This window comes from Podarcis pityusensis (genome assembly GCF_964106645.2).
Source record: "Podarcis pityusensis genome assembly, chromosome: 1".
NCBI classification, from domain to species: domain Eukaryota; kingdom Metazoa; phylum Chordata; class Lepidosauria; order Squamata; family Lacertidae; genus Podarcis; species Podarcis pityusensis.
Window position 1 is genome coordinate 86292841 of NC_138028.1, and position 26700 is coordinate 86319540.

The 26700-nt window shown below is 48.9% G+C and overlaps 2 protein-coding genes across 2 annotated transcripts in view; one reads left to right on the plus strand and one right to left on the minus strand.

The window, feature by feature from the left end:
* ABCB6 (ATP binding cassette subfamily B member 6 (LAN blood group)) overlaps positions 1-4940 on the plus strand; it is a 28824-nt gene extending 23884 nt beyond the window's left edge. The window contains exons 16-20 of the mRNA XM_081000418.1: positions 1053-1227; positions 2226-2338; positions 3327-3421; positions 3681-3749; positions 4039-4940. Of these exons, the coding sequence (XP_080856544.1) occupies positions 1053-1227; positions 2226-2338; positions 3327-3421; positions 3681-3749; positions 4039-4327 (741 nt within the window). The 3' untranslated portion in view covers positions 4328-4940. The remainder of the gene's footprint in view (positions 1-1052; positions 1228-2225; positions 2339-3326; positions 3422-3680; positions 3750-4038) is intronic.
* Positions 4941-5671: 731 nt separating this feature from the next.
* LOC308475538 (uncharacterized protein) lies at positions 5672-17619 on the minus strand (the record flags this gene model as incomplete). Its single annotated transcript, XM_081002581.1, has 7 exons — positions 5672-6465; positions 7636-7902; positions 9831-10003; positions 11367-11498; positions 12170-12340; positions 13304-13510; positions 17133-17619. 7 exons carry the CDS (start codon positions 17617-17619, stop codon positions 6268-6270), a joined length of 1635 nt encoding a protein of 544 aa, XP_080858707.1. The 3' UTR covers positions 5672-6267.
* Between the last annotated feature and the right edge of the window lie 9081 nt (positions 17620-26700).

Below are 26700 nucleotides of genomic sequence, written 5' to 3' on the forward strand. Positions count from 1 at the left end.
TCTCCACATCTCCTGTAGTGAGGAAAGCCCCTGACATGGAGCTCTGTAGGGTATAGATGATGCTCATCTCAACAGAGATTAATAACAGAATGTGTCTTGCACTGAAAGGGTTACAATTCTAATGTCCAGAGAATGGCCAGGCTGCCCAAATAATAATCCTTCTCTAAGTTCTACCCTGGGATTTGTGTTACTGGGCCTTCTAGACTGGTGACTCATTTTGCGGGTGTATTCTGCAGCGTGTTGCTATAGCGTATTGGCAGGAGATTTACCCTGGACTGTACACATACCATTTATTCGTCGTTCTGCAATGCTTCCCCCGTTGCCTTCAGGACGGGCAATTCTTGCTCTAAGGCGCAACGAAAGCAGGACAAAGGACAACAACCCAGAACATGAAGAATTTGAAAAGTTACATGATTTCAGCAGGAAACTACAGGGCATGCACCAATGGGAACTGAAGCCCTGAAACGTTTGCAGGTGTTATGGAGAGCAAGATCATGTATGAGCAGTGGCAGAGCTTCATGCTCCGGCACCGGGGGGGGGGGGAGGCGGAGAGCAGGTGGGGGCGGGGCTGGTGCGCATCCCGGGGATGTGGCGCACTGCCCACAGGGGCATGGTGCACGTCCCGGGGGCGTGGCAGCTGCCTGCGGGGGTGTGGAACCCAGCAGGGGCGGGGGGGAGCAGCCAAGATGGCACCCCACCAAGATCACGCTGTCGGGGGCGGTGCGCTCCCCCCACACTCCTCTTCCTCCGCCAGTGTGTATGAGCAGAAGTCATCTCATCAAGAATGGACCATAAAAGAGGGCATTGGGTTGGGTGCTGGCTGCTGTCTAACCTGGGAAATTGCCCCCACTTCAAGGTGTGACATCATGGTTGTTCATAGTGACAAGACCCACCTTGCAGATGCCTCAGGCCAGACTCTCCATAAGGCTGTGATAACACCACACTGCTTTGGGGAGGGTGTGTGTGTTTGTACACTATTCCTAGCTGGGCGATGTCTTCCTTTCCCTTCTCTCTGCCCCCACTTCAACCCACCCATTTCCCTTTCTCCACAGGCCAAGCAGGCTTCGCTGCGCTCCCACATTGGTGTGGTGCCTCAGGACACTGTCCTCTTCAACGATACCATTCGCAACAACATCCGGTACGGACGCATTGATGCCACCAATGAGGAGGTGATTGAGGCGGCGATTGCGGCTAATATCCATGAACGCATCCTCACTTTCCCCGATGGTAAGGGGCTGCTTGCCACCTCTGGCTTATGCTTGCTGTGCCATCAAGCTCGTAATTTACCCTGCAGGATGCTGTGAAACCCAGAATGCTTCTATCGGGATGCCTTCTCTTCTGCTGCAGCTCACTGGTGGAGCACATGCCTTGCATGCGAAAGGCCCCGTGTTTCATCACTTGGCCTCTCCAGGCCGGGCTGAGACAGAGAGGCTCCTACCTGAGACCCAGGAGAGCAGCAGCCAGTGAGTGCCTTCTCTCACTTGGCCAATGGCCAGGGAGGGCAAGAGGCACCAGACTGGGGAAGGCAGGTGTGGGCAGTGCTGAGCTAGAGGGCTTCCTCATTCAGCAACTTCCTGTGTTCTTATCTGAACCGAAAGGACCTGCCCCTGGCTCTTACCCTCTCCCTCTCGGGGTCTTCCTTACAGACTCTGGTCATCTCAATGGGTCGAATTCAGTGGGATACGTGCACAGGGAATGAGTTCACTTCCCACAATGGGACTTTTCCTTCTCCCCCAGCCACATACACTCCTGGTCCTTCACACACACACTGAACCCATCACAAGGGTTACCCCCACTCTCCAGAGCAGACTTTGGGGGCAGACAGCATGAGGAGAGGGGAGGAAGTTCTGTTGTGTGAGTGGACGTCATCCAACACACACAACTTAGTGGAATCCTATTCAATGTTTTCTAAAAGCTTTTTTAGCTCTTCAGTTAACACGAGCAAGGTCTGTGGCAGTCCAGACTCCCACCCCAGAAACCTCTAAGAGCAGTTGATAGAAGCACCTTTGGGCAATGAGAGCAATCAGGATTGGCTTCTGAAACTAGATATTTGCTAAAAGTGTCTTTATCAAATCTGTCTTGGCAGTAGACCTGGGAGGTGTAGCAAGATACTGTAAGTGGCCAAAAGATCCAAGGCACTCACAGTGCCTGAACAGCAGAAGTCACAGGTAGTTACTCTCTATTACACAGCATTTGATTTTGCTTTGTCCACTTGTACCTGGCAGGTTATGATACACAGGTTGGCGAGCGAGGTCTGAAGCTGAGTGGAGGGGAGAAGCAACGAGTCGCTATTGCCCGCACCATCTTGAAGAACCCCCAGATCCTCTTCTTTGATGAGGTGAAGAAGGCAAATAATCAAACACACACAGAGCAATCTCGGTTTTCCGATTGCTGGTCCTTACATTGCCAAAACTTACATTGCCAAAACCCACACAAAAGAGGGGGGAGGACTTGGCATGCTCAGGAGAACCACCGAAGTTTGCATTAATACGGAAATCATTTAGGAATAAGCAAACAAAATCTGAAGGGGAGAGAGCATGCCAGAAATAACTGAATTCAGGACTGAGCCTGCAAAGTCGGCACAGAATGCTGGCTGACTATTGGCGAATTGGAAAAATGGGGTGGGGGTGGGGAAGGGAACTGGAATGAAGTGACGGGAGCCTTGGTCAGAAGCCTTCCCAGTACAATGTTTCTTCCATCTATTTCTGAAATTCATGGATGTGTGGCTCTCCTTATGTAGCCAGAACTATGCCACCCGTGCACAGGAGGGGAGGTATCAGCTTGCCTGGAGGAGACCAAGTAGGCCTGTGGTGGGGATAACCATAAGGGAGCAAAAACAAAGCACCCCAAAACATGCTCAGTGGCAATAAATGCTGGCTGACTGTGTGGGTGAGGAGGGATGGACTGAACTATCCATTTCATGCTGCAACATTTTGTTGTGGGTCACACTTGTTTCCTTGTTCCTAAAGCTAGCCTTCAGCTGCCCTTTGCCCCCTTCCGCATATGCTCTCCTTTCTTGGAGCTGAAACCCTGGAAATGGTTGGGAGAATGGGTAGCACTCAGCCTTCCTGAATCTGGGAGCCTCCATTCACCGCCACAATGCTATTCAGCTACTTGGAGACCTTCTTTACCATTTCACCTGACCCAAGGGATCTTCTCTGCCATTCTTGGCAATCAGTGTCAAGAGTCCCCGACCTTCATCCACCCACTGCTATGCCTTGAGTTTGCAACTGATGTTCTGGTACATTTTGAACCTGTTTCATAATTGCAGCGGTTTTAGAACTGTATAATTCTATTGTTGTAATGCACTCTGGGATCACTTTCAGGCGACATCAGCACTGGACACCAAGACTGAGAGGAATATCCAGGCATCCCTGGCTAAAGTGTGTGCGAACCGCACCACCATCATCGTGGCTCACAGGTATGGGCAAGCATCCTGCCACAGGAGCTTTCTGTTCAGGGCTTCAGCATAATAGCAGCTAGAGGGATGCTGCAGCCTTCGGAAGAGGAGAGCCTAAATACTAGTTCCTCACTTGCATCGATTTCTCCAGGCAGACTCCTTTTCCCTCTCTGAGGAGCTCTAACGTGGTGTGTTATACTGAGAGTCCTGAGCTGGGGAGGGATCACTACTGCATTCTGCCCTCTTGATAACAGCTTTGGTGGTTGTGCTCTCTCTGCAGGCTTTCCACGGTGATCAAGGCCGATCAAATCCTAGTTATCAAGGATGGCCGAGTGATGGAGCGAGGAAGGTAAGCTCTTAGTCATGCCCAGTGCTAAAAATTATAAAGTAAGATTTATAACCAGCAATCCAGCCAAGGATTTTTTATTTTTGCAGTCTGTATAAGTTATGCAGATCGCAAGCCCTTTAAGGCCGTCAGAGTTTTACAAGCAGAATGGCCACAGGGTTTGGCTGTGTATCTTCAAAAGGATCCACAATGAAGGCGAGCAAATTGTGGGTCTGTGGATGCTTCTGAGGGACGAAGGGGGCGTACCTGGCATGGAGCCTTGTGAAATAAACTCTCTCTGCCCCTTTAACAGACACGACCAGCTAGTGGACAAAGGTGGCATCTACTCTGACATGTGGCTGCAACAAGGAAGTGACACGGAGGTGGAGAGCAAGATCAGTGCTGAGTCAACTGCAGAAAGCAAGGCCAGTGCTTCGACCAAAGCAGGAAGCGAGGAAGGCTCTGCCTATGCAACCAGTGAAAAGACAGAGGAGAGGGAGCAGGAGGGGGAGACAGAGGAGGGGGAGGGGGAGACAGAGGAGGGAGAGGGGGAGGAAGAGGAGGGAGAGGGGGAGGAAGAAGAGGCAAGCACAGAATCATAGCCAAGCAACGAGAACTACTGAGCAGCTGACAGTGACAACAGCAAATCCTGCAAGGATGTGGCTTCGAAGCCAAAAAGGCAGCAGCTGCCACCTCTGCTGTTAGATTTCTGAACCTCCTCTGTATGGCATAAAGGGGGAAATGCTCAGGCACCCAAAGCACACAGATGATCCACCAAGTTAGCAGTGAGGCCATGGAGACCAAACTGGAGGAAGACTACAGGCTGCGTATGGTTCCCAGCATGCAGTTCTTCATGAGCAGGACCTGCACGTAGTGCTAGAGCAACTTCAGAGTATATTCTCCAAGCTACTGCCAGCGTTCCTGGGAAAGCTGTTGCTTGGTGATCCAGGTGTATTATCAGGGAATTGCGAAAGGGGTGGGGGGTGGGGGGAGGCAGGGACCAGGGCTGCCTTGCCCCACTGTTCTCAACAAAATGTCTTCCCTTGCAAAGATGAATGGAGTGTGGAGGTGGGGGGCATGCGTGAACATTTGCCAGCACTTTGTATACAACCACAGAGGGAGATGCCTGCAGAATGGCTGTGTGTGTGTTTTTGTAAGTTCTGATTTTGAGGTGTCCCGTTTTAATTTTCATAAACTCGAAAAAGTGTTTTCAGATCCCTGGATCCCGTTTCTAGTTTTGCCTGCGGGGGAGAAGGATTCGAAAAGGGTTAGGGTAATGAACCCCATGCCCCCCCTCCAGATGTTGGCAGACTACAACTCCCATCATCCTTATTGAGCCATGCTGGGAGCTTGGAGTCATGCTGACAACAACAGGATCCCTATCTCAAAGGAGTTTTGGCTGGCAGGCAGATGGGATGGAGACCCTTCTCACTTCTGCACAACGGAGAGCACAGAGAGAAAGTGCTTCTCAAATGGGTCTGGTTTACTTGGATCCCTTGACTACAGGGACATGGAAAAACAAGAGGGGACCTGGAGTCACGGAGACAGGGTAGAAAGGAGGAGCAGGGCACAGAAAAACAATAAGAAACGCCTCTCTATCTCCTACCCAGCCCAGGTAGCTGCTTTTCTGTTTGGTGGCTCTATGGAGGCCGCTTTCAGAAGGACCTAAAGGGTTCCTACTGTAAAGCTATTCAGCTCCAGGCAGTCTTGGGCTGCGTGGGCAAGCGATGGTGGCCCTGGCCAAGACTCTGGGAATTCTGCCCCTAGATCTTTAGACAGAACTATCCATGGACCTAGCGCTGGAGAGAGTAACAGACACAGAGGGGGAAAGGAGCCAATCCCTAGTTCTGATCAGTTTCAGCTTTATCTTTGCAGCGTCAGACATGAGTTTGTTGCCTTACTGCTTCTAACTCCAAGAAGGCACCACAACAAGTTAAAACAGCAACTGAAGGAGGAAGCCAAGAACAGTGGCCCTTTTATTCAAGGGGCTGGTTGTTTTACAGCACATTCCCCATTCCCACAATCTTTCTCAGCAAAGGGTGCTTTAGGGTTTACATACAAGAGTTCTTCAACTTCAGCTCCCAAGTGAAAAAGGGGGCGGGGGAGGAAACTGCCATATTTGGGGGGGGGGGTGTTTGTGCAGCACAGTGTCTGCATTAGGGCAGCTGCTGTTCCCCACTTGCTCTTCCCATACTTCCGTGGTGCTCTGACTTGCTAGTCTAGCAATGATTGTCACCCTACTGCTTCCGTCCGCATGCTTGGCCATATCTGAAGATGCCAGAGTAGGCTTGGCTATATATATATATTTGTGTGTGTGTGTGTGTGTGTGTGTGTATGTGTGTGTGTGTGTGTGTACCTGGCTTCTTTTAGCTCTGGCTGCCGGAAGCGGCTTTTGAGGGTCCTGTGTGGCAGTTTGCACAGCAACAATCCTGTCCGTTAGCTATCGCTAACGCCACCCATGTCCTCCGAAGCCAAGAAGAACCTCATGGGGGTGGGGGAAGGGTCAGTTGAGGAAAGTCCCAAGGTAGCACCCCGCTGAGGCTCAGTCGTCGTCCTGTTGCAGCTGCTGGTGCCTGCTCTGGTACCACAACATGGTGGGAAGGTTCTGGCAGCCTTGGTAGCGGCGCTGGCGCTCCTCTTCCCCCAGGGGTGGCACAGAGTGGCAGGGCGCCCCTGCTAATGAGACGTTGAGCAGCTGGGCTGGGGTACCTGAGCCAAAGACTGCAGACCATGGACCCACCTGCCAGGAACGAGAGAGATTGCTTCACTTAAGGTTGCCCTGGGCCACGACTCAATCCATCGTCAGCATCAATGCTTATATAGCACTTCCAACGCATCAGTGTTTCAGGTACATTATCTCAGTATCTTATACAATTGGCCTGTAAGGATGGCCAGTAAAGCAAACTGAATTAAGCCTGCCTGGCTGGCTTCCACAAGCTCTAAAAAATTGTAAGTTTCAGTGACTTCCTTTAGTTTGTTGCATCCATGAATGTACCTTGAATATACACACCTTTTTTCCTTTTAATGGCAATGGTCTGTTTTTGAGCAGTAAAACTAATTGGGATGTAACAAAACACATGGTTTTCTTTCCAAAGGTGCCATATTGCACATCAAAAGACTCCTTTAGTGCAAGCTACCTTCCACAAACTTCAGATGTCATTCTCTAATTGTCATCACAGATGGCCTGTGTGTCAGTCACATGAGCAAAGGTTGGCTCTGGCCATTTGCCAAGTTCTAGTTTCCAGCATTGCTGCCTCTACACCTAAGCATTTATTTCTCAGTCTGCCATGCTGCCCAGCTGATTCCCAACTCTTTCCCTACACACAGAGGAGAAACCAAACTGGTTGCAAGATGGTGCATAAGATGACTTGGCCTTACCAGGAGCTGTGATCTGCCCTGAACTTGCTGCACAGCTCAGGCCAGTTTTCATCTATGTTAATTGGCTAAGCACCAATGTCCCTACTCCCCGCTCCCCTCCCCTGGAACTGGGAGTAGAAACCCAGGGAGTGTTGCCACCCAGTTAGTGATTCTGCCACTAGAAGTAGCCACTTTGAACTGGAGAGACACCTGTTGCTAATGCCACCTGCCAAAAAGCAATTTGAGGACAGGGGCTTCCTAGTCACTATTTTGAGCCTCCTGGTATTTATGTCCAGAACAAACAAATGCATCCTTGCCATCTCTTGAGGGACCATAAATTGGTGGCAGAGCATATGCATGCAGAAGGTACGAGGTTCGAAACCCAGTGTCCCCAGTTAAAAGGACCTGACAGCAGGCAACATGAAACCTGAGAGCCACTGCCAGAGTAGACAACATTGGACAATTAGCCTGACTCCTTATGTTCCTATGCTCTGCAAACACCACACCTTGGACTCCGAACAATCACTGCCCACCTTCCTTCCATGGCACTTACCGGCAACAAATGCTGGAGGAGGCACTGGTCAGGCTGCAGTCCGGCCCAGAACTCGGCAAAAGCCGACCCACCGCTGGCGGTAGTGGTGGCAGTGGCGGTGGTGGTGCTACGTATGAGCACCACGTTGGGATGGCGCCGTGATGCCCGCAGCTTTTTTGTCAGTGGCCCCGGATAGCTCTGGTCAAGGAAGAGGAGAACCCGGCGAGCGTTGCAGCTCTCCAAGTCTGCTAGCAGCTCCGAGATGGGGTACCGCTCCTTAGGATCTGCCTGTTGCAGGGAAGGGACAGCTCATCAGCACCTGCCCCTTGGTCACAGACACACACGCACACCCCTCCCCGCTCCACAGTCAGGAGATCAAGGGGATTCCACTGCCTGGGAGTTAAAAGGAGCGGATTAAATGGGAAAGAGCAAGACAGGGCGAGCACCCACTGCAAAGGCCAGTGTTGTTTTCTCCCTGCAGGCACACATGAAAGAGCTGGACGGCCCTTTGAAGGGAACAGAGGAGAGGAGAGGGCTGCAGCCTCCACCTGCAGTTCTGTCAGCATCTCTCCTTCCTCCAGTCGGGCTTCCCAGGACATGCTGGGACAGGTGGGATGACCTCCTCCTCCTCCACCACCCCACTGCCAAAAGTGGCTCACTTCACTTTCCATTTCCAGCCTAGGAAACCCCAAAGGAAACCTGGCAAATGGCCAAATGCAGGCCTTTGAGAAGGGCTGGTGCCGCTTTGTATGTGTGCACCAGCATCTTAGGCAGCCGCTCTGCATTTTCCTGCCCCAGATGGGTTTACTTGGCACCCCAACTTCACTGCTCCCTGCAAGCAATTGATATTGGCTTACCCCCATGTGATAAATGCATGAGTGAAAGTCTCCTTTATATCGTTAGCGTCCCCATTCCCTGCTTGGCTAGGCAGGTGACATTAGCATCAATAGCCAAGGTCCTTTTTTGGATGTATCATGATGAAGTAGGAGTCATTCATTTAACAAGATGCATATACCACTTGACTGTTGTAAAACCTCCAAGCAGTTTTACTTGTAAGTTAACCTGCTGCTGCTGCTGCTGCTGCTGCTGCTGCTGCTTGCTTCATTCTGCACCAACCTGTAGCTTTTCCCAACAAGCAACATTCATCAGCGCTTGGCTGAACACTGGGCAGGAGGCCTGTGGCTGTGGCTATTGTCACAGATTCAAAATTCTAACTTTAAAAGTGAGGAGCAATGAAGAACACCATGACAGGTTTCCTATTGGATTTCTATGGGTCAGCGTACGGCTGTCTCAATTCACCTGGAGACAATTCTTGGGCAGAGCCACAGACTCCTTGACAAAATAATATATTTAATAGCATTGCTCATGGGGACTAATTTAGACCATTTCCTCGATGTATTTCTCCCTCTGATCTCTCTCTTCCTCTGCCTAACTTACCTGGTGGGTTACTCCCCCCAATAAATTGGCAAGAGATATGCCCCAAGAGATGATATCCCTGCTGTGAAATAAGCAGCACCACTTTGTAACTTGTGCGGTACTGTATTTCTTGTGCCCCCACACGTTAATTCGCATATAGAGGTTGTGCACCAGAGGAGGGCTGGGAGGGAGAGAGGGAAGAGGCACATACCCTTCTCTCCTCCTACAGTGATGTTATACCTATATCCATCATGCCACCCCATCCATCCTTAAGCTCTGGAGGGTTTTGTCTGCACATGCAAAATTCCACTAGAAGAGGGTTGATATCAATAGTGGGGACAGAGGATGGGATAGAACCTTCCTCCTATCATAGCTAAGGCCAAAGGGCTAAAAAAAACTGGACCATTCCCATCATACCTGAACAATGATGATAGATCAGCTTGGCTTGGCAATTTTTAAAAATATCCTCAAAAAAAAGAAAACAGCAGCAGGTTCATTTTGTCTCCTATACCCTTTTGAAACGTGGCTTTTTTGGGGGAGGTGTTATTAGGTTATTGTACTTATTTTGATTTTATATATTGTGATCTTTTCTGTGAACCGCCCTGAGACCTCTGGGTATAGGGTGGTATATAAATTCACTCAATCAATCAATACAGAAATGGCTTGTGATGTTTCATAACGGGAGTAGAGAGACGAGTGCCTGGGACAGCCAATGTTGGTGGCTCCATGGGCAAGCGCTGCCCTGCTCCTCCTAGACAGCCTCTCCCTGGCTTCCAGCCCTGACCCCCCCCCCCACTTACAATGCCATTACGGTTGGCATCCCACAGCAGCATGGTGCCATCGCTGGCTGCTGGGCTGTTGAGGTAGAGCACCAGCGAGTCGGCGCAGTGTAGGCTCCTGCAGACCAGGGCCAGGTGGGAGCGAATGGCCAGCTTCTCGGTGGCTGGGTGCACGTCGCCCATCTCCACAGTCACTGTCCGGAAAAGAAGAGGGAGAGAGGGATCTGCTAATCCCATGTCCCACAAGCCTGTCTCCTCCCTCCAACCCACTCCAGTCTTGTACACCAAAGCAGCAGTCCCCCCTCCCACAGATCACCCAAAAACCATTGGTCTTGGCACACCACTTAATGTTTTTTTCTCCCTGTTGTACCAATTAGAATATACCATGCTAGATGCTGCCTGATTTTTCAAGTTGTATTCCGAGTCCTCCTTATACGTGTTTTATTGCGTTCTGTCGATTCAAATTGTAATGTAATAAAACGCAAGGAAAGAAAAATGAAGAAGCATGAAAATACAATTGAGTATTTAATGCGAACCACCTGAAAGCAGCTTGACCACAGTTTGGGAACACCTTCCCCGTGGCATCCTCATTCCTCCTACCGCCACTTGCTCCCTGCCACCACATCCTGCTCATCTGGGAAGGGGCCAGAGTTGGGAGCAGCATGGGAATATTTGCTAGGCTCCCTCATTAGCCCACTCTGCAAAATGCCCCACAAGTGGTTTGGTCCATGCCGTGCAGGCCTGTAATTTTTGCAGGGACGTGTAACCCAAAGGCGAGATTTCCCCAGGGCTAGATTACTTATGCATTCACACCCAGCATTTTCTCAAGTGGGATGGACAAGTAGGGTGACACTCTGAAATGCAATACACCCCCCCCCCAATGCAGAACCTTGGTAGCAGGGAGAAGGAAGTGCCAGGAACAGAGTCTTGCCTCTGAAGAGCAGCTCATGGCGTCCCGACACCCCTGAGTAGGGCTGGGGGGATATATTGATATATCATTTAAAACCAGTTTCTGGCCCCATTGTGATAACTGTTTCAAAATAAATGACCCGGCAATATATCATGAATTACATGTGTACGTGAGTGTACGTATCATGCAAAAATCACAATATTGGAAAAACCAGGAAACCACCCAGTGCTCCTGTGTCTCCCTGAGTTGAATGAGCAGATGCTCTTCCCTCCCTTTTCTCTCTCTCTCTCTGTGTCTGTGCCTGTGCCTGTGCCTGGAAGCAGCCAGCAGAAAGCACAGTTTTGTGAAGCTAGCTGATGCTGAAATTTAAGGAAGTCCCTCCAGCTCGAGTGAGCAGGAGCGGCATTGGGACTTGCTCAGCTGTAGGGCCGGGCAAAGTATCTCGACTTATCTCCTCCTTCCTCCTTATTTTAGACATCATGAGATATCAGTCTATCACAATATTTAGCTGGTGATATATCACAATGTTGAAAACCAGGTTATCGCCCAGCCCTACCTATGGGCACTGAAAAGTCACCCCCCCCAAGGAAACCAAGAGCCCCATCCCACCCTTGCAGCCGACAGCTAGCTCTCTTTCGTGCTGGTACCTGAGGCCTGCCCCTCGCTCGCGAAGAAGGCCTTAATGTGCTCTTGGCGGAAGCCGTTGCGTCGAAGCATCTGGTAGAAGAGCAGCAGGTTCTGCGCATGGCGGGGGTAGGTGACCTGCTCCTGCCAGCCACCTGGGGGAGAAGCACGGTAAGCAATCCAGGGGGAAAAACATGGTGGAGGAGAGGCTGAAGCTGGTTGCAAGGGGCATAGGAGCACTAACACTGCCCCTCAAGGAGAAAAGGGGCCCCTTAAGCTCATGCCCAGTAGAACAAAGCTGTCGCTCAGTAGCAGAGCATGTACTTGCACACAGAAAGGGCCGGGTTCAATCCTCGGCATCTCCAGATAAGGTTGGGCATGTCCGCTGTCTGAAGCCTTGGAGAGCCACTGCCAATCAGAGTGGCCAATACTCAGCTAGGTGGACCAATGGGCTGACGCAGCACAAGGCTGAGCCTCCAATCAGATTCACCCTCATCTATCCGCTGGCCAAATGCAATGGCTTGCAGTGGTGTGTGGTCAGTGGACTGGGGGACTAGGCTAGTCCCCTAAATGTCCCCGCTAAATTAGACTATTGAAGTATTAAAGTCTGGAGCTTCCTTCCCAAAGCCCAGGAAGCTTCTGCCATCTTAGGGAGGGAGGCGCGATGCTCTCTCTCACACAATATCGCCCCCTCCCGCTATCGCCCTCACAAGCTGGTGCCTCTGGCCCTAACTGTTACCTTAGGAAAAAAATCACCTCACACCGCTGATGGCTTCAGATTCCCAGAACCAGCAGCTCCTCGCAGCCCCCAGGCACCACTTCTCACCTGCAATCAGCACAGCATGGTCACATGTCTGGTACATGCGGCAAGACTTGTACAGCGGAAGCTGCTGCCGGTGGCATCGCCGCGTGTTCTTGTTGAGTTCGCAGTAAGCGGCTGTGGAGCTAGAGCTCGCAAGGGGCAGGGGCTCCGGGCAGGGGCTGTATCCACGGAGATCTGGGAAAGAAAAGGAAGTGTAGCAGGAAGGCAGGAGGTGAAAGAATCTCAGGCCCATGGAGCAGACCCTGACAGACACTTGAACTGTCATGGGGGCCCCTTCACAACGAGGTCTGGGTAACCACTGTTATCATCTGCAATGGGGTCATTCCACAACAGATTGCCACACCTTTACAACATCTGCGCTACGGACTCTCAGACCTTGGGATTATTGAAATATAGATAACAAAAAATGAATCCACTCATATGGGGTCTAAGAGACCCATTATTTTTTTAAGTGATGGAGACGGAAGTTACTTCTGGGGCGCTGCCAGGATTCGAGGCCCTGAAGCTCAAACTTCATTAGTTTCAAAGTAGATCCACCTCTGGACACAGGAAATAAGAAAATGATTGGTGAGTTGAGGTGCCCTAGGCCAAGGGCAAACTTGGGACAATTAAGTTCTAGTTCTGTGGTGCTCCCTTCCAGCTGAGATTCCAACACCTATTGAAGACCTTTTCTGTTCCAGCAGGCACTTTAAGAAAGTTTTCTGCTTTTTTACAGTTTTAACTGATTAGTGTATCTTTTTAACCTTACTGTACACCGCTTAGGGACTAAGGTGTTAAGCGGTAGAAAAACGGTTGAAATAAATAAATAATTTAAAAAAAGGTGGTCACATTGTTCTTCCCCTTCCCATTTTGTCCTCACAACCAGGTAGGTTAGGCTGAGAGACAGTGACTGGCCCAAGGTGCCAGATATGAGCTTCAAGGTGAGTGGGGATTTGAACCTTGGTCTCCCAGGTCCTAACCAGGCAATCTAACCACTGCGCCAGACTGTCATCTACCTGCTGCATCCCCTCTTCCTCCACTGCCCACGTTTGGACTTCCTAAATCCTGAAAGTGGGGAAGTCTCCTTTGTGGTTTACAATCCTGATCCTGTAACCCTGCCCCCCTCCACTCCATTGCCCGTCCAATCCAGGGACTTACCCACGCAGTTCAGCCTTTGCAGGTGTTTGGGGTCCTGTGCCACCACTACCATGGGCAGGAAATGGATCTCACAGAGACCGACGGGGGGCTCCTCGCGGCGGATGCGTCCCGCAGACCGCTGGCTCCTTCCCTTGCCACGGCCCGGTCGGCGCTTCAGCTGGTTCTCACAGCGGCTCCTCTGGGCTGGAATCAAGCATTCGTAGCCGCCTGCAGGCAAAGAACAAACATGTCTGGAATAAAACCTGCTGAGAAAGTTCCCTATACAGGGTTGCCTTCAGGTGTCTTCTAAAAGTCAGATTATTGTTTATTTCCTTGACATTGTTCCACAGGGCAGGTGCAACTACCGAGAAGGCCCTCTGCATGGTTCCCTGTAGCTTCGCTTCTTGCAGTGAGGGAACCGTCAGAAGGCCCTTGGTGCTGGACCTCAGTGTCTGGGTTGAACGATGGGGGCGGAGACGCTCCTTCAAGTATACTGGACCAAGGCTGTTTAGGGCTTTAAAGGTCATCATCAAGACTTCAAATTGTGCTCAGAAATGTACCAGCAGCCAATGGAGGTCTTTCAGGACCAGTGTTATATGGCCCAGTGGCCGCTCCCAGTCACCAATCTGGCAGCCGCATTCTGGATTAGTTGTAGTTTCCCTGTCACTTTCAAAGGTAGCCCCACGCAGAGCGCATTGCCGTAGTCCAAGAGGGAGATAACTAGAGCATGCACCACTCTGGCGATACAGTGCACAGGCAGGCAGGGTCTCAGCTGGTGTACCAGATGGAGCTGGTGGACAGCTGCCCTGGACACAGAATAATAGATATTATATATTATTATATATATACATTAATATTATTTTATTTTAGTGCATGGTTTAATTTTCTTAATTTCTCCATGGGACAAGTAGAGTTCAAAAAGGTTCCAAGATATTATTAGATTCTGTGGAACAGATGATGGGAATGAATCTTTGCTTCAGTTGTGATCGATGAGCAGTTTATAGAGCATTCATGTGCAACACCCTCAACCCTGTGGAAAGACCAGAGAAAATATACATCTTGTTTTTCTTTATTTTGTCTTATTATATACTGTTTATGACCATTTGTCTCCTGGTTTGCTGGGGGTTCACAATATTTTTTGCATTCTTGTTTGTATATATTATCTAAAACGTCAATAAAAATATTAAAACAACAACAGCAACAAGCCATAATTTCCTGTGCATACTACATCTCTACTGTAATCTGTGCAGAACCAAATCAGAATCTTGTCTCCCCAAGCAGAATAAAAGAGGATTTCCTCCTAGAGGTGTAAAGTATGGGGTATAAAACTCCCTCCAAAAAATGGAGAGGATAAGAAAGGAGTTGGTTACCAGTTAGGCTGCAATGCTTGGCCAATTAATTCACAAGGTTGATGGATTAAAACACATTTCTGATAGGCTAAAAAAGGACTCCATGATTAATCACACTAAAAAAAAAGTTAATCATTTTAAAATAATGAAGGTTAGTTATTTTTAAAAGAAAGAAGATGCATTCCTCCTCTGTTGTCTCAGCCACATGAGTGAAAATCTCTTCTAATATGAGACTTGCAATATACAGTAATGCGCATAAATATATTTCTTTTAAAGGATGCTTCCCCCCTTCCAGAATTTTTTTATTTCCTCATTTACATAGAACAAATCAATTAATTAACTAAGCATGTCTAACTAATACTACTATGTCTACTCAGAAGCAAATCCTATGGAATTCAATGGAGTTTACTCCCAGGCGAGACGGTTTAGGACTAGAGCAACAATCCTACTTTTCAACATCAGCAAGAAAGACTGATGCGAAGGAAACGATCCCTGGGCTCAGATAAACTGTCTGTTGTTTTCAGCGCCTAAGAGCAAGGAATTCTCCTTGCACAATGTAATGCTTTCTCCCCTTTGCACACCCCCAAAATCTGTTCTGGGTGTTCCCCTCAACCCTCTGGATCAGATTTGGGGATGGCACAGCGGAGAGGGAATCCTATTGCACTAGCACAAATATTTGGCTGATTTCTGCCTGTCACATATCTTATATCACAGATTCTGGGATTCCTGTGTTCAAAGGGCTAAACCCTGATTCATACTAAGCCCTGAAAGACACCCTGAGTATTAGCCCATCAATGACAGTCATGCCAGAGAGATTCCACCCAACTGAGCCTCCCACCTGTCACCCTTTGCACTGCAGCACCTTCTAACTTTCCTGTACCAGACTCTTCCGCTGATGCCACCTCTGCCTTGAGATTACAGAAGCTCACTAGACTCCAGAGAGCCCCTCAAGGCTGTAGGGATGGAGTTTTCCCCAGAGCATCCCAGGATCAGGAGGGAACTGGAGATGCCCCTCCAGCAGTAGATCCTCTCTCTTGGCTATCCCAAATTCTCCAAGTAACCCCTGCAGGCTGGTCTCAGGATGCCACTGCATACAGGACTGACACAAACACTGAACTAGGGACAGCGTCACACACAACTCACTGATGGAAAGGAGACACTGTGAGAGCCCCGACAGTCCCAACTGCACTTGCCAATTGCAGTTACAAAAGCATGTGTGTGGAAGGCAGAGATGAGAACAGGAGCATATGTGAAAGGAGGACGCTGGAGAAGCCAGGCAGCCTTCCTTCCAGATTTCACTGGCTCATAGGATCAGAGGGAACCCAAAGACCAGTCTGTAGTAAGCAGGTGCTCCTCACATCTCACACCAAACCCCCTACCCTGCTTATAGCTCCTACCATGGAAATCAGTGTCTGGCAAAGAGGAAGAGCCAGGATTACTGCAGAGCAGGCAACTAGATCCCTCGAGCAACTAAGACAAGTCACAAGATGGAGACCCCAAATCACTCCTCAGTCTTATCTGGGAGGACATCATCTTGCAACCCCAAACATTGCTCCTACACTGTGGAATGTCTCTCCCTCTGCCATACCTGAAGTATCATCCATCAGTTGATTTTCTTGAAAAGACATATCTTTTCCTGAATCCCTGATTCTATAATAACTGTTTACCTGGGTTGCTGTTTTTTAATGTTCTAATCTGTTTTTAGGATACTGTCTAATTTTCTTTTTTGTGGATTTCTGTATACTGTTTAGAGGTTTTTTAATATTAAGCAGCCTAGAAATGTTTTCAATCAATCAATCAATCAATCAAATATAAAAACTGCTTTTAATTAATTCCAGATTAGCCCATCCTCAGTGGACAGTTTATCTCCCGCCCCAACATTCTCTTCCCTGTCTTTTAAGATACTGGGGCAAAGGGCACTCTGCCCCAAGCAATGCTAAAAAAGAAGCTACAAAATATCTGAAGAGGTGATCCAGGAAGAACACCAGGAGGAGGATTAAGGTGCATAAACCAGCCAGTAATTTTCGTGAGAAAAGAATGTCCCGAGGATAAGGCGGGTCACAGGGTGCAGCAGTTGGGATACTGAATCTTGGGGAAGGGTAGGCGCAAGTGCCTGTTTTGTAAACCAGAGCGGCACTGGGCCTCAGATATGACTAGATCTCATATCTAACCGCTGTACAACGCTTATTTAAACCACCTTATTTTATGCCGGGTCATCTGATGTGGACGCCTTTACAACGCAGATCAGAAGCTGGGTGCGGTTCTGCATATGCGTTCTGCATATGCTTAGGATCAGGCTCCTCTATAGGATTGCTCCTTGTAGTTTAGGGTTGAAATGCGGGCAGATTTGAGCACAAACGCCAGATCTGATCTGGGTCCTGGCACCATGGAACGGGAGGAAATAGGAAGCCTGGGGTGGGATGGGCGCAAGCCAATATGTTCTCTGCTGGGAGTGGTCGTCCACGGGGCGCGCGTGGCCCGAGGATGCGGCATTCACTCACCCACGTAGAGGCTGTCGCGGCTCCGGCACCGGCGCGGGCTGACGTTGAAGTCGACATAGAAGAGCAGGAGCGGGTGGCCGAAGTTGGCGCCCGGGGTGGGGTCCAGCACCAGGATGGCGTCTTGCGCGGAGGGCGCGCCGGTGGGGCGCAGCGGGCTGCCGCTCTGGTTGCGGCCGGCCACGAAGGGCGGAGCGCCGGGCCTGTCTCCCCAGCCGTCGGGCAGCAGCGCCCGCACCTTGTGGCCCGGGCGGGCGGGCTCGGAGACATAGACGGCGGGCCCAGGGCCCTGGGAAAGGCGCGCCAGGCGCTGGCACTGCGGCCGCGGCAAGAGCCCGCCGCGCTCGGGACACTGCGCCGCCGCCACGTGCCGAAGCGCCGCCGCCGCCCAGCGCGCCACCCGCGCCTCGGAGAAGCGGTTCCCCGACGGGGCGGCCGCGCACGGCCAAGCGAGGGAGGCAGCGGCCAGCGCCAACAGCAGCGGGGCCATGGGGCGGCTGGAGCCCTCGCCGTGCGCCCCGCAGCAGCTCCGCGCGCTCTGCCCGGCCAGCGGGGCTCCGAGTCCCCGCCCTGCCCCGACAGGAGGAGGAGGAGGAAGAGGAGACGGAGGTGGCTGCGGGTGGGGGGAGCCAAGGACTGCGTCCCTCCCAGCCCCGCGTCCCCTTTTGCTGCTTCCTGGGCAGCTCCTCTTGCCCCACCCTGCTACCCCTGCTGCTTCTCTCCGACGGGGCGGCTCGTTCCTCTCCCGGCGCCCTCGTCTGCTCTCCACACGGAGAACGACAAGAATCCACCAGGACAGATTTAGACCCCCCCCCCCAGTTGGGCGCCCGCGGGTCAAGAGGAAGGAGGCAACGCAAGGAAAGGCAAAAGCACTTATTTTTCAAATTTCTAAACTGCCCCAGCCCTGAAAAATGTACAGAAACAATGAAGAAAAGGGCCTCCAAACGTATGGAGAGTGTGTTTGCCATCATTAACCATCGGTAGGAGATGGACAAACACCCAGGAGAGTTAGCCAGGTCGACCTCTCCCTCCCACACCCACAAAAAGGAGAGTCGATGTAGAATCTTACGCAACAATTCCCACCTGGCCCGTTGAATTTTCGAGGGTTTATATCTGAGTAGAAGTGGTAAGGCTTAGTGTGGCTTTCCTGTTTCCCGTTCCAATTAATGGAAACATCGTTCCATGGGGCACAGAACTCTTGAGCATAAGCTTTCATTTGAAGCCTGTCTCCAGCTCACACCCGGAGGGGCGAGACCTCGCGGGTGGGATCCGTGTTACTAACTTCCCTCATATTAAACCTGAATTGAAATAATCCACGTTCACAGTCGGTATATATTGAACACTGCGCTCCTGAAGGCAACAACGGCCTCTTTCATGAATGAATGAAGGTGAGCATGACTTGGACGGAGGCGCGCCCTGTGCTGGGGAAAACCGAATTATTTGGGTTGCCGAAAGAGCTCTCTCGACTTCATCCCCCGACGCTGAACTGTTCCGTACATTGCTCGGTCCCTCTCTCGCTGTTATTGCAGCCGGTGGCCCGACGGGGCGGGAAGAAGGCGGCTGCCCCAGAGTGCGCGCGCGCGCTCGTGTTTTTGTTATCTGCAGGCTTAATTGGGAGCTGCTGCTGCGGCTGCCTAAGAGCGTCATGCGCCGACCTGGACACCCTACGATGGCAGCAATAGAGCTCTCTCCTCGGTTGCAGGCCCCACGTTGGACGCCTTCTGACCCGTTCCGCACCCTGATAGAGTGCAAACCCAAGCATGTTTACTCGGAAGTAAGTCCCACTGTGTGCCAAAGAACATCAGTGTTGCAGATAGGGCCGGCCGTGGGGCCAGAGTCCAATGCCCTGAAGCTTGAGGGGAGGGAGGACAAATAACCATCCCAAGAGTGGCAGATGGGGGAGTTTCTTCTTGCTGTTGTTGAGTGCAGACATGATTCTCTGTACTGATGTAAGAGGCAGAAATAAATGATGTAAATAGTTTTCTGTCTGCTTCTTTCCCCTCCCTGGGGACACCAAAGGGGAGAGAGGAAGAACGGTGTGTTCCTCTCATACATCTGAGAAGAATCGCCGGACCTCGCCTGCTTATCAGCAGAGTGGAGACGCGGGGAGGTCGACAGGAATATCTGCCGGTGCCTACGCTGTGGCACATTCCTCTGACCCAGGTAGAATTCCAACAGTGGCAGCCTTCGGATGGTTGCGATTCATCGGACATCTGAATGAGAGGCTGGTGGATTGTCCTCCTCTGCTCCAAGGAGGAAGAGAAGTACTACTGAACTCAATAAGATCAAACTCATCATCATCATCATCATCAGAATCCTCTGTGGGAAATGCGTGAACAATCAACCTCTCCTGTTCAGGAGCACTCTCTAGAAACTTTGTGAGAATCACCTGACCAGATTCAGACAAAATTACTCTGTAGAGACCTTTTTCATAACCTACGAAAATGCCTCTGGCATTCTTTACACCACCTGGAGCTTCTGTTCTCACATGAGACCCGAAAACCTTAAAATAGGCAACAGAAGGTTTTCTATTGAACAGCTTCTCAAAAGGAGAAATTCCCAACTCTGTTGAGACTTTTCTCAGCCACACATGAAGATAGGACGCTAGCGATTCGGCCCAATATACATGTGGCAAATGTGAACTCAGCAATTGCGCATTCATCCCCTTTTGCAATTCTTTGTTCACTTTTACACAGACCCCCCTGTTCCACGCTTCTTGCGAAACTGCCACTTTGTGGTCTATCCCTTTTCCATCCAGGAACTTCTGAAACTTCTGTAACAGAAAAACTTGCTTCTCATCTGTGAAAAGACAATCAATGTTAGCATCATGCATACTTTTAACCTTGTCACAAAATTCCTGAAACTTTTCTAAAGTTTCTTGCGGTTTCTCCATCATATAAACCCAAGAATAATTAGTGAAACAATCCACACACAAAAGGTAAAATCGTGCACTGCCTCTAGATGGTTCTAGAGGACCAATCACATCAGCATACACCCGCTGAAATGCTCTGTCGACCTTTTTCGTCACCTTCCTGGTGCTCACACTGGTCACTCCTGCAAGAGAGATTTCGTTAGAAACAGAAGAATTACATTTCATGTAATCACTTTGATCAAAAGTCAACAAATACAGTCCATCTTTCTCTTTGGCAGTAAGAAACAGTTCTCCATCTTTGTAGATCTTGCAGCTTTTAGCATCATAGGACAGTTTCAGTCCTTTCTTTGCAATCTGCGACACGCTCAGCAGATTAAATCTCAGTTCTGGAACCAGGTAAACATCGCTTATAGTCAAGTTCAGACTTTCAAGATACACAGTCCCAATTCCAGTCGCTTCCAACTCCTGACCGTTGGCCTGTTTCACAGTGAAGCTTTGCTTCTTCAACGTCGAAAATAGTCCTCTGTGTGGGCACATGTGAACCGTTGCGCCCGTGTCAATTATGAACGAGTTCCCAACATCTGGCGTGGTTCCTTTCGCCATCATAGCCTTTGCAGGTTTCACCTGGCACTTGGTACGGCTTTTGCCTGACGCCTCAGGCGTCGTAGAGCTACTCTTTGCTCCTCTTGACTGGCGCGGCTTCTTACAGTTTCGCTGTAGATAGCAGAATGGACTGCCCCTTTGTTCCCATGGCAACAGTCACAAACATCCTGTCTGGCTTTCCAGCCACAAGCAGCTGGCTGAGCTGCTAGAGCCTTTGCTTGCTGCAGCATTGGTGCTTTATGGTACCAATGGACAAGAAGAAGAATAATGAGCCAAGCATCTGTAATCATGTCATGCCCAGCCTGCAGTCCCTTATCTTTCTGTAAGAAGAACGAAAGGATCCTGTCTTTCTTTGGCGATCACTCATAGCCAAGTAAGATTGTCTTCCATCAACACGGTTTTAACCATGAGTCCGTAAGTGACTGTGGAGGCCAATTCTGGACCCACACGTTCTTCCACAGTGGGGACATTGGTTCCCTGGCAGGAGTTGATCACGGTGTGGATTTGCCAAGCGTGCCTTCCTCCTAGCAAGTTTCTCCCTTGCGTTCTGAGTTCCAGAGTATAACCAGCATGAGTCCTGTTGGGCTCCATCGTGCCCCTTTCCCTCCAAGATGCTGATGCCAGGCCGATTTGCTGCTCCCCCATCTTCTTGCTGTTGTTGAGTGCAGACATGATTCTCTGTACTGATGTAAGAAGCAGAAATAAATGATGTAAATAGTTTTCTGTCTGCTTCTTTCCCCTCCCTGGGGACACCAAAGGGGAGAGAGGAAGAACGGTGTGTTCCTCTCATACATCTGAGAAGAATCGCCGGACCTCGCCTGCTTATCAGCAGAGTGGAGACGCGGGGAGGTCGACAGGAATATCTGCCGGTGCCTACGATGTGGCACACTCCTCTGACCCAGGCAGAATTCCAACAGTGGCAGCCTTCGGATGGTTTCGATCCATCGACATCTGCATGAGAGGCTGGTGGATTGTCCTCCTCTGCTCCAAGGAGGAAGAGAAGCGTCTGAAAGAAGCCAGAGGCTCCACAGACAGCTGGTGGAAAGAAGAGGTGTTTTCCAGAGCAACAAAGTTCAAGGTATGCTGCATTTCGGGCTAAAAGTGTGAACGCAGGAAGATTAATTCCCTGGTTCACGGAGCTGCGTTTCAAAGAAAACAAAAGCTCCGGAGGAAGAGGCCTGCAGCTTGAAGGCTGAAGCCTGCATTCCACAAATTTTTGTGGTAGATAAGATGTCCTATTGAAATGCATTGTTGCTAGGTAACGGTCCTGGAAAGTTACTGGCAAAGGGGCTGGACTCTGCGTGTAAGCCTGGGAAAGCGAAACAAAACCAGAGAATGTTTTGGCTACACGGTTTACGAGCTCTTGGAAGGGACTTTTCAATAGCAGCCTGAGTTTAGCTGCCAGGTGCAAAGAGCGTAAACAATTTGCAGTTTGCTGCGTGAGAAAGGAAAAAACAACTGTTGGATTTTACAGTTTGTTTGACATTGTGAGCTGGAGGCTTGGCTTCAAGATGGATGCCAAGAAAGGGGGAGGTTTGCCTTGCCCACCTCCCTTAACCAATGACAATTATTCATCTTGGTCTGTAAAGATGAAGGCCCTGCTGCAGAATCAGAGGCTTTTTGATGTAATTGAAAACCCCATCCCTGCAGCACCAACCAGAGGTTGGGAGTCACAGAATGTAAGGGCCAGGACTGCTATAATTCTGTGTGTCTCAGATGATCAGTTGGTGCATGTTCAGCATTTAGAAAATGCGAAAGAGGTATGGGACACGCTGCGTACAACGCATCAGAGAGATGCTGGTTCTTCAGCGTTGCTGTATTTTGAGAAATTGACCAATCTGAGACTTGCGCCTGATGGAGATGTTCAAGCGCACCTGACAGAAGTGAAGTTTCTGCGTCAACAGATGGTGGAACGCAATTTCCGTCTTCAGGAGGAAGTGTTTTGCTTCATGATGATAAACAGCCTTAGCCGCACCTACAAGGTTGTTGCCAGTCAGCTTGGTTCCCTACCGGCCGCGCAGCTGACCGCGGAGAGAGTTTGTGCTGTGGTCCTGAATGAACACGACAGACTTGCTGCACTGGAAGAAAAGGACAGGGGGAGGGAAGAACAGAGTTCTAATTCCCCCACTGCTGATGCTACTGGAGAGCATGGTGTAGCATTGAGTGCTGTCCGATGCTACAATTGTGGACAGACTGGGCATCTACAGCGAAACTGTAAGAAGCCGCGCCAGTCAAGAGGAGCAAAGAGCAGCTCTACGAAGCCTCAGGCGTCAGGCAAAAGCCGTACCAAGTGCCAGGTGAAACCTGCAAAGGCTATGATGGCGAAAGGAACCACGCCAGATGTTGGGAACTCGTTCATAATCGACACGGGCTGTACAAAACATTTGTGCCCGCACAGAGGACTGTTTTCGACGTTGAAGAAGCAAAGCTTCACTGTGAAACAGGCCAACGGTCAGGAGTTGGAAGCGACTGGAATTGGGACTGTGTATCTTGAAAGTCTGAACTTGACTATAAGCGATGTTTACCTGGTTCCAGAACTGAGATTTAATCTGCTGAGCGTGTCGCAGATTGCAAAGAAAGGACTGAAACTGTCCTATGATGCTAAAAGCTGCAAGATCTACAAAGATGGAGAACTGTTTCTTACTGCCAAAGAGAAAGATGGACTGTATTTGTTGACTTTTGATCAAAGTGATTACATGAAATGTAATTCTTCTGTTTCTAACGAAATCTCTCTTGCAGGTGTGACCAGTGTGAGCACCAGGAAGGTGACGAAGAAGGTCGACAGAGCATTTCAGCGGGTGTATGCTGATGTGATTGGTCCTCTAGAACCATCTAGAGGCAGTGCACGATTTTACCTTTTGTGTGTGGATTGTTTCACTAATTATTCTTGGGTTTATATGATGGAGAAACCGCAAGAAACTTTAGAGAAGTTTCAGGAGTTTTGTGACAAGGTTAAAAATATGCATAATGCTAACATTGATTGTCTTTTCACAGATGAGAAGCAAGTTTTTCTGTTACAGAAGTTTCAGAAGTTCCTGGATGGAAAAGGGATAGACCACAAAATTGCAGTCTCGCAAGAAGCGTGGAACAAGGGGGTCTGTGTAAAAGTGAACAAAGAATTGCAAAAGGGGATGAATGCGCAATTGCTGAGTTCACATTTGCCACATGTATATTGGGCCGAATCGCTAGCGTCCTATCTTCATGTGTGGTTGAGAAAAGTCTCAACAGAGTTGGGATGTTCTCCTTTTGAGAAGCTGTTCAATAGAAAACCTTCTGTTGCCTATTTCAAGGTTTTCGGGTCTCATGTGAGAACAGAAGCTCCAGGTGGTGTAAAGAATGCCAGAGGCATTTTCGTAGGTTATGAAAAGGGTCTCTACAGAGTAATTTTGTCTGAATCTGGTCAGGTGATTCTCACAAAGTTCCTAGAGAGTGCTCCAAAGCAAGAGCGGGTAGTACAGACATTTCCCACAGGTGGCGATTCAGATGATGATGAGTTTGATCTTATTGAGTTCAGTAGTACTGATGATGACAGCGATAGCTCAGACAGCTCAGTTGTCACAGTCATTGAGAGGAAATCTCACATAATGACTAGACCCTCAGAAGAGGAGGATGAACCATTGATAAAGCTTAGTACTGGTTCTCCAGAGAGTTCAGAGGCTGAACCAGAAAGCAGAGAAGAGCAGCAACTTTTACGTAGGTCTGAGAGAGCAACGAAGGGTGTACCACCCAAGAGGTATTCAAAGGAGTTTGCTAACCTTGCATATGTTGCTATTGTAAACGACCAAGGACAGATTGAAGCTGTGTCTGAGGCAGAGACAAAGGCACAACAGAGAGTTGTTAACCAAGGTAATGCGAAGTCACACAACCAGAGAGGTACATTGGTTAAACCAGTGGCGGGTAGTTCCAAGGGTGGAACTGAAACAACAGGGGAATGTTATAAATATAACAACTGTTTGTTTTCTTCTCTGGATGACGCTTTGCTCGCAGCACACATTGATACTTTAGGGGGAGTATGTTACCATAAAGCACCAATGCTGCAGCAAGCAAAGGCTCTAGCAGCTCAGCCAGCTGCTTGTGGCTGGAAAGCCAGACAGGATGTTTGTGACTGTTGCCATGGGAACAAAGGGGCAGTCCATTCTGTACTGAGCACCGGATGTTAGCTCAGTGTGTGTGTGTCATATGACCCGTACTGGATGTACTTGGGAGGAGTTTCTTCTTGCTGTTGTTGAGTGCAGACATGATTCTCTGTACTGATGTAAGAAGCAGAAATAAATGATGTAAATAGTTTTCTGTCTGCTTCTTTCCCCTCCCTGGGGACACCAAAGGGGAGAGAGGAAGAACGGTGTGTTCCTCTCATACATCTGAGAAGAATCGCCGGACCTCGCCTGCTTATCAGCAGAGTGGAGACGCGGGGAGGTCGACAGGAATATCTGCCGGTGCCTACGATGTGGCACACTCCTCTGACCCAGGCAGAATTCCAACATGTAGCCATTGTAAAGCATGGAATTAAGAGCAGTGTGCAAGAGAGGAGGAGAAATGTTTATTTCTGTTGTGAGGAGTACATTAACACTTTGTTGCAGCACTGCTGGCTGCTGAGGGGGGCATTAACAAAAGTAGAACCTCACTTTCATAAATTGAAGGTCATCTCCAGAAATCAATAGACCAAGAGCATTTCAGCTTGACAGAACATCACAGCACAAAGGGCAATTAGGATGCAACAGGGCTGGATTTTTTTTCAAGTATCAAACTCTGGTTTTTTTGTTGTTTAGAAAAGAACAAGTACAGCAATGCCTCTGAAGTTAATTGGTCTATTGCAAAGTGCAATGAACTTTCCTACCACAAATGCAATAAACCACTTAGCCTCTAAAGTGAATTACAAGTGAATATAAATACTAAGGCAGTTTTAATATTTGTGGACGCGGAGAAAGCTTTTGACAATATTTCTTGGACTTTTATGGAAAAAAACCTACAGGGTATGGGGGTAGGCCAAGGTTTTGAAAATGGTATAAGTGCAATATATTCTGAACAAAAGGCTAAATTAATTGTAAATAATGTGGTGACGGAAGAATTTAAGATAGAAAAAGGGACACGGAGCCAAACAGTACAAATTGAGAGCATTTGCAGATGACTTAGTATTGACGTTACAGGAGCCAGAATCTAGTACCAAAAGGGTTTTAGAACTGATTCAAGAATTTGGTCAAGTTGCAGGATTTAAATTGAATAAGTTAAAAACCAAGGTTTTAGAGAAAAATTTAACACCATTGGAGAGAGAGAGGTTTCAGAATGAGACAGGTTTAACAGTGGTTAAGAAAGTTAAATACCTGGGGATTAACATGACAGCAAAAAATGGGAATTTATTTAAAGACAACTATGAAAAATGTTGGGCTGAAGTGAAAAAAGATGTAGAAATTTGGTCAAACTTGAAGCTTTCACTGCTGGGTCATATTGCTGCGGTAAAAATGAATGTATTGCCTAGAATGTTGTTTTTGTTTCAAACATTGCAAATTGTGGACAAAATGGACTGTTTCAAGAGGTAGCAGAGAGATATTTCTAGATTTGTCTGGCAGGGCAAGAAGCCTAGAATAAAATTTAAAATACTAACAGATGCAAAGGAAAGAGGTGGATTTGCCCTGCCAGACTTTAAACTTTATTATGAATCAGCAGCTTTTTGCTGGTTGAAAGAATGGCTACTTCTTGAAAACACTGACATTTTGGATCTAGAAGGCTTTAACAATGTATTTGGATGGCATGCATATCTGTGGTATGATAAGGTCAAAGCACATAAAGCATTTAAAAACCATATTGTCAGGAAAGCATTGTTTAATGTTTGGATAAGATATTAGGACTTATTGGAAAATAAAACCCCAAGGTGGCTGTCACCGATGGAAGCGAAAGCTCTGAAAAAGCTCAATATGGAGGTCAAATGGCCGAAATATTGGGAAATTTTGGAACAAGACGGAGATAGATTGAAACTGCAGAGTTTTGAAAAACTAAAAAACAAAGTGCGAGACTGGCTTCATTATTATCAGATAATGGAGGCATACAATTTGGACAAGAAAATCGGCTTCCAGGTGGAAAAATCAAAATTAGAAACAG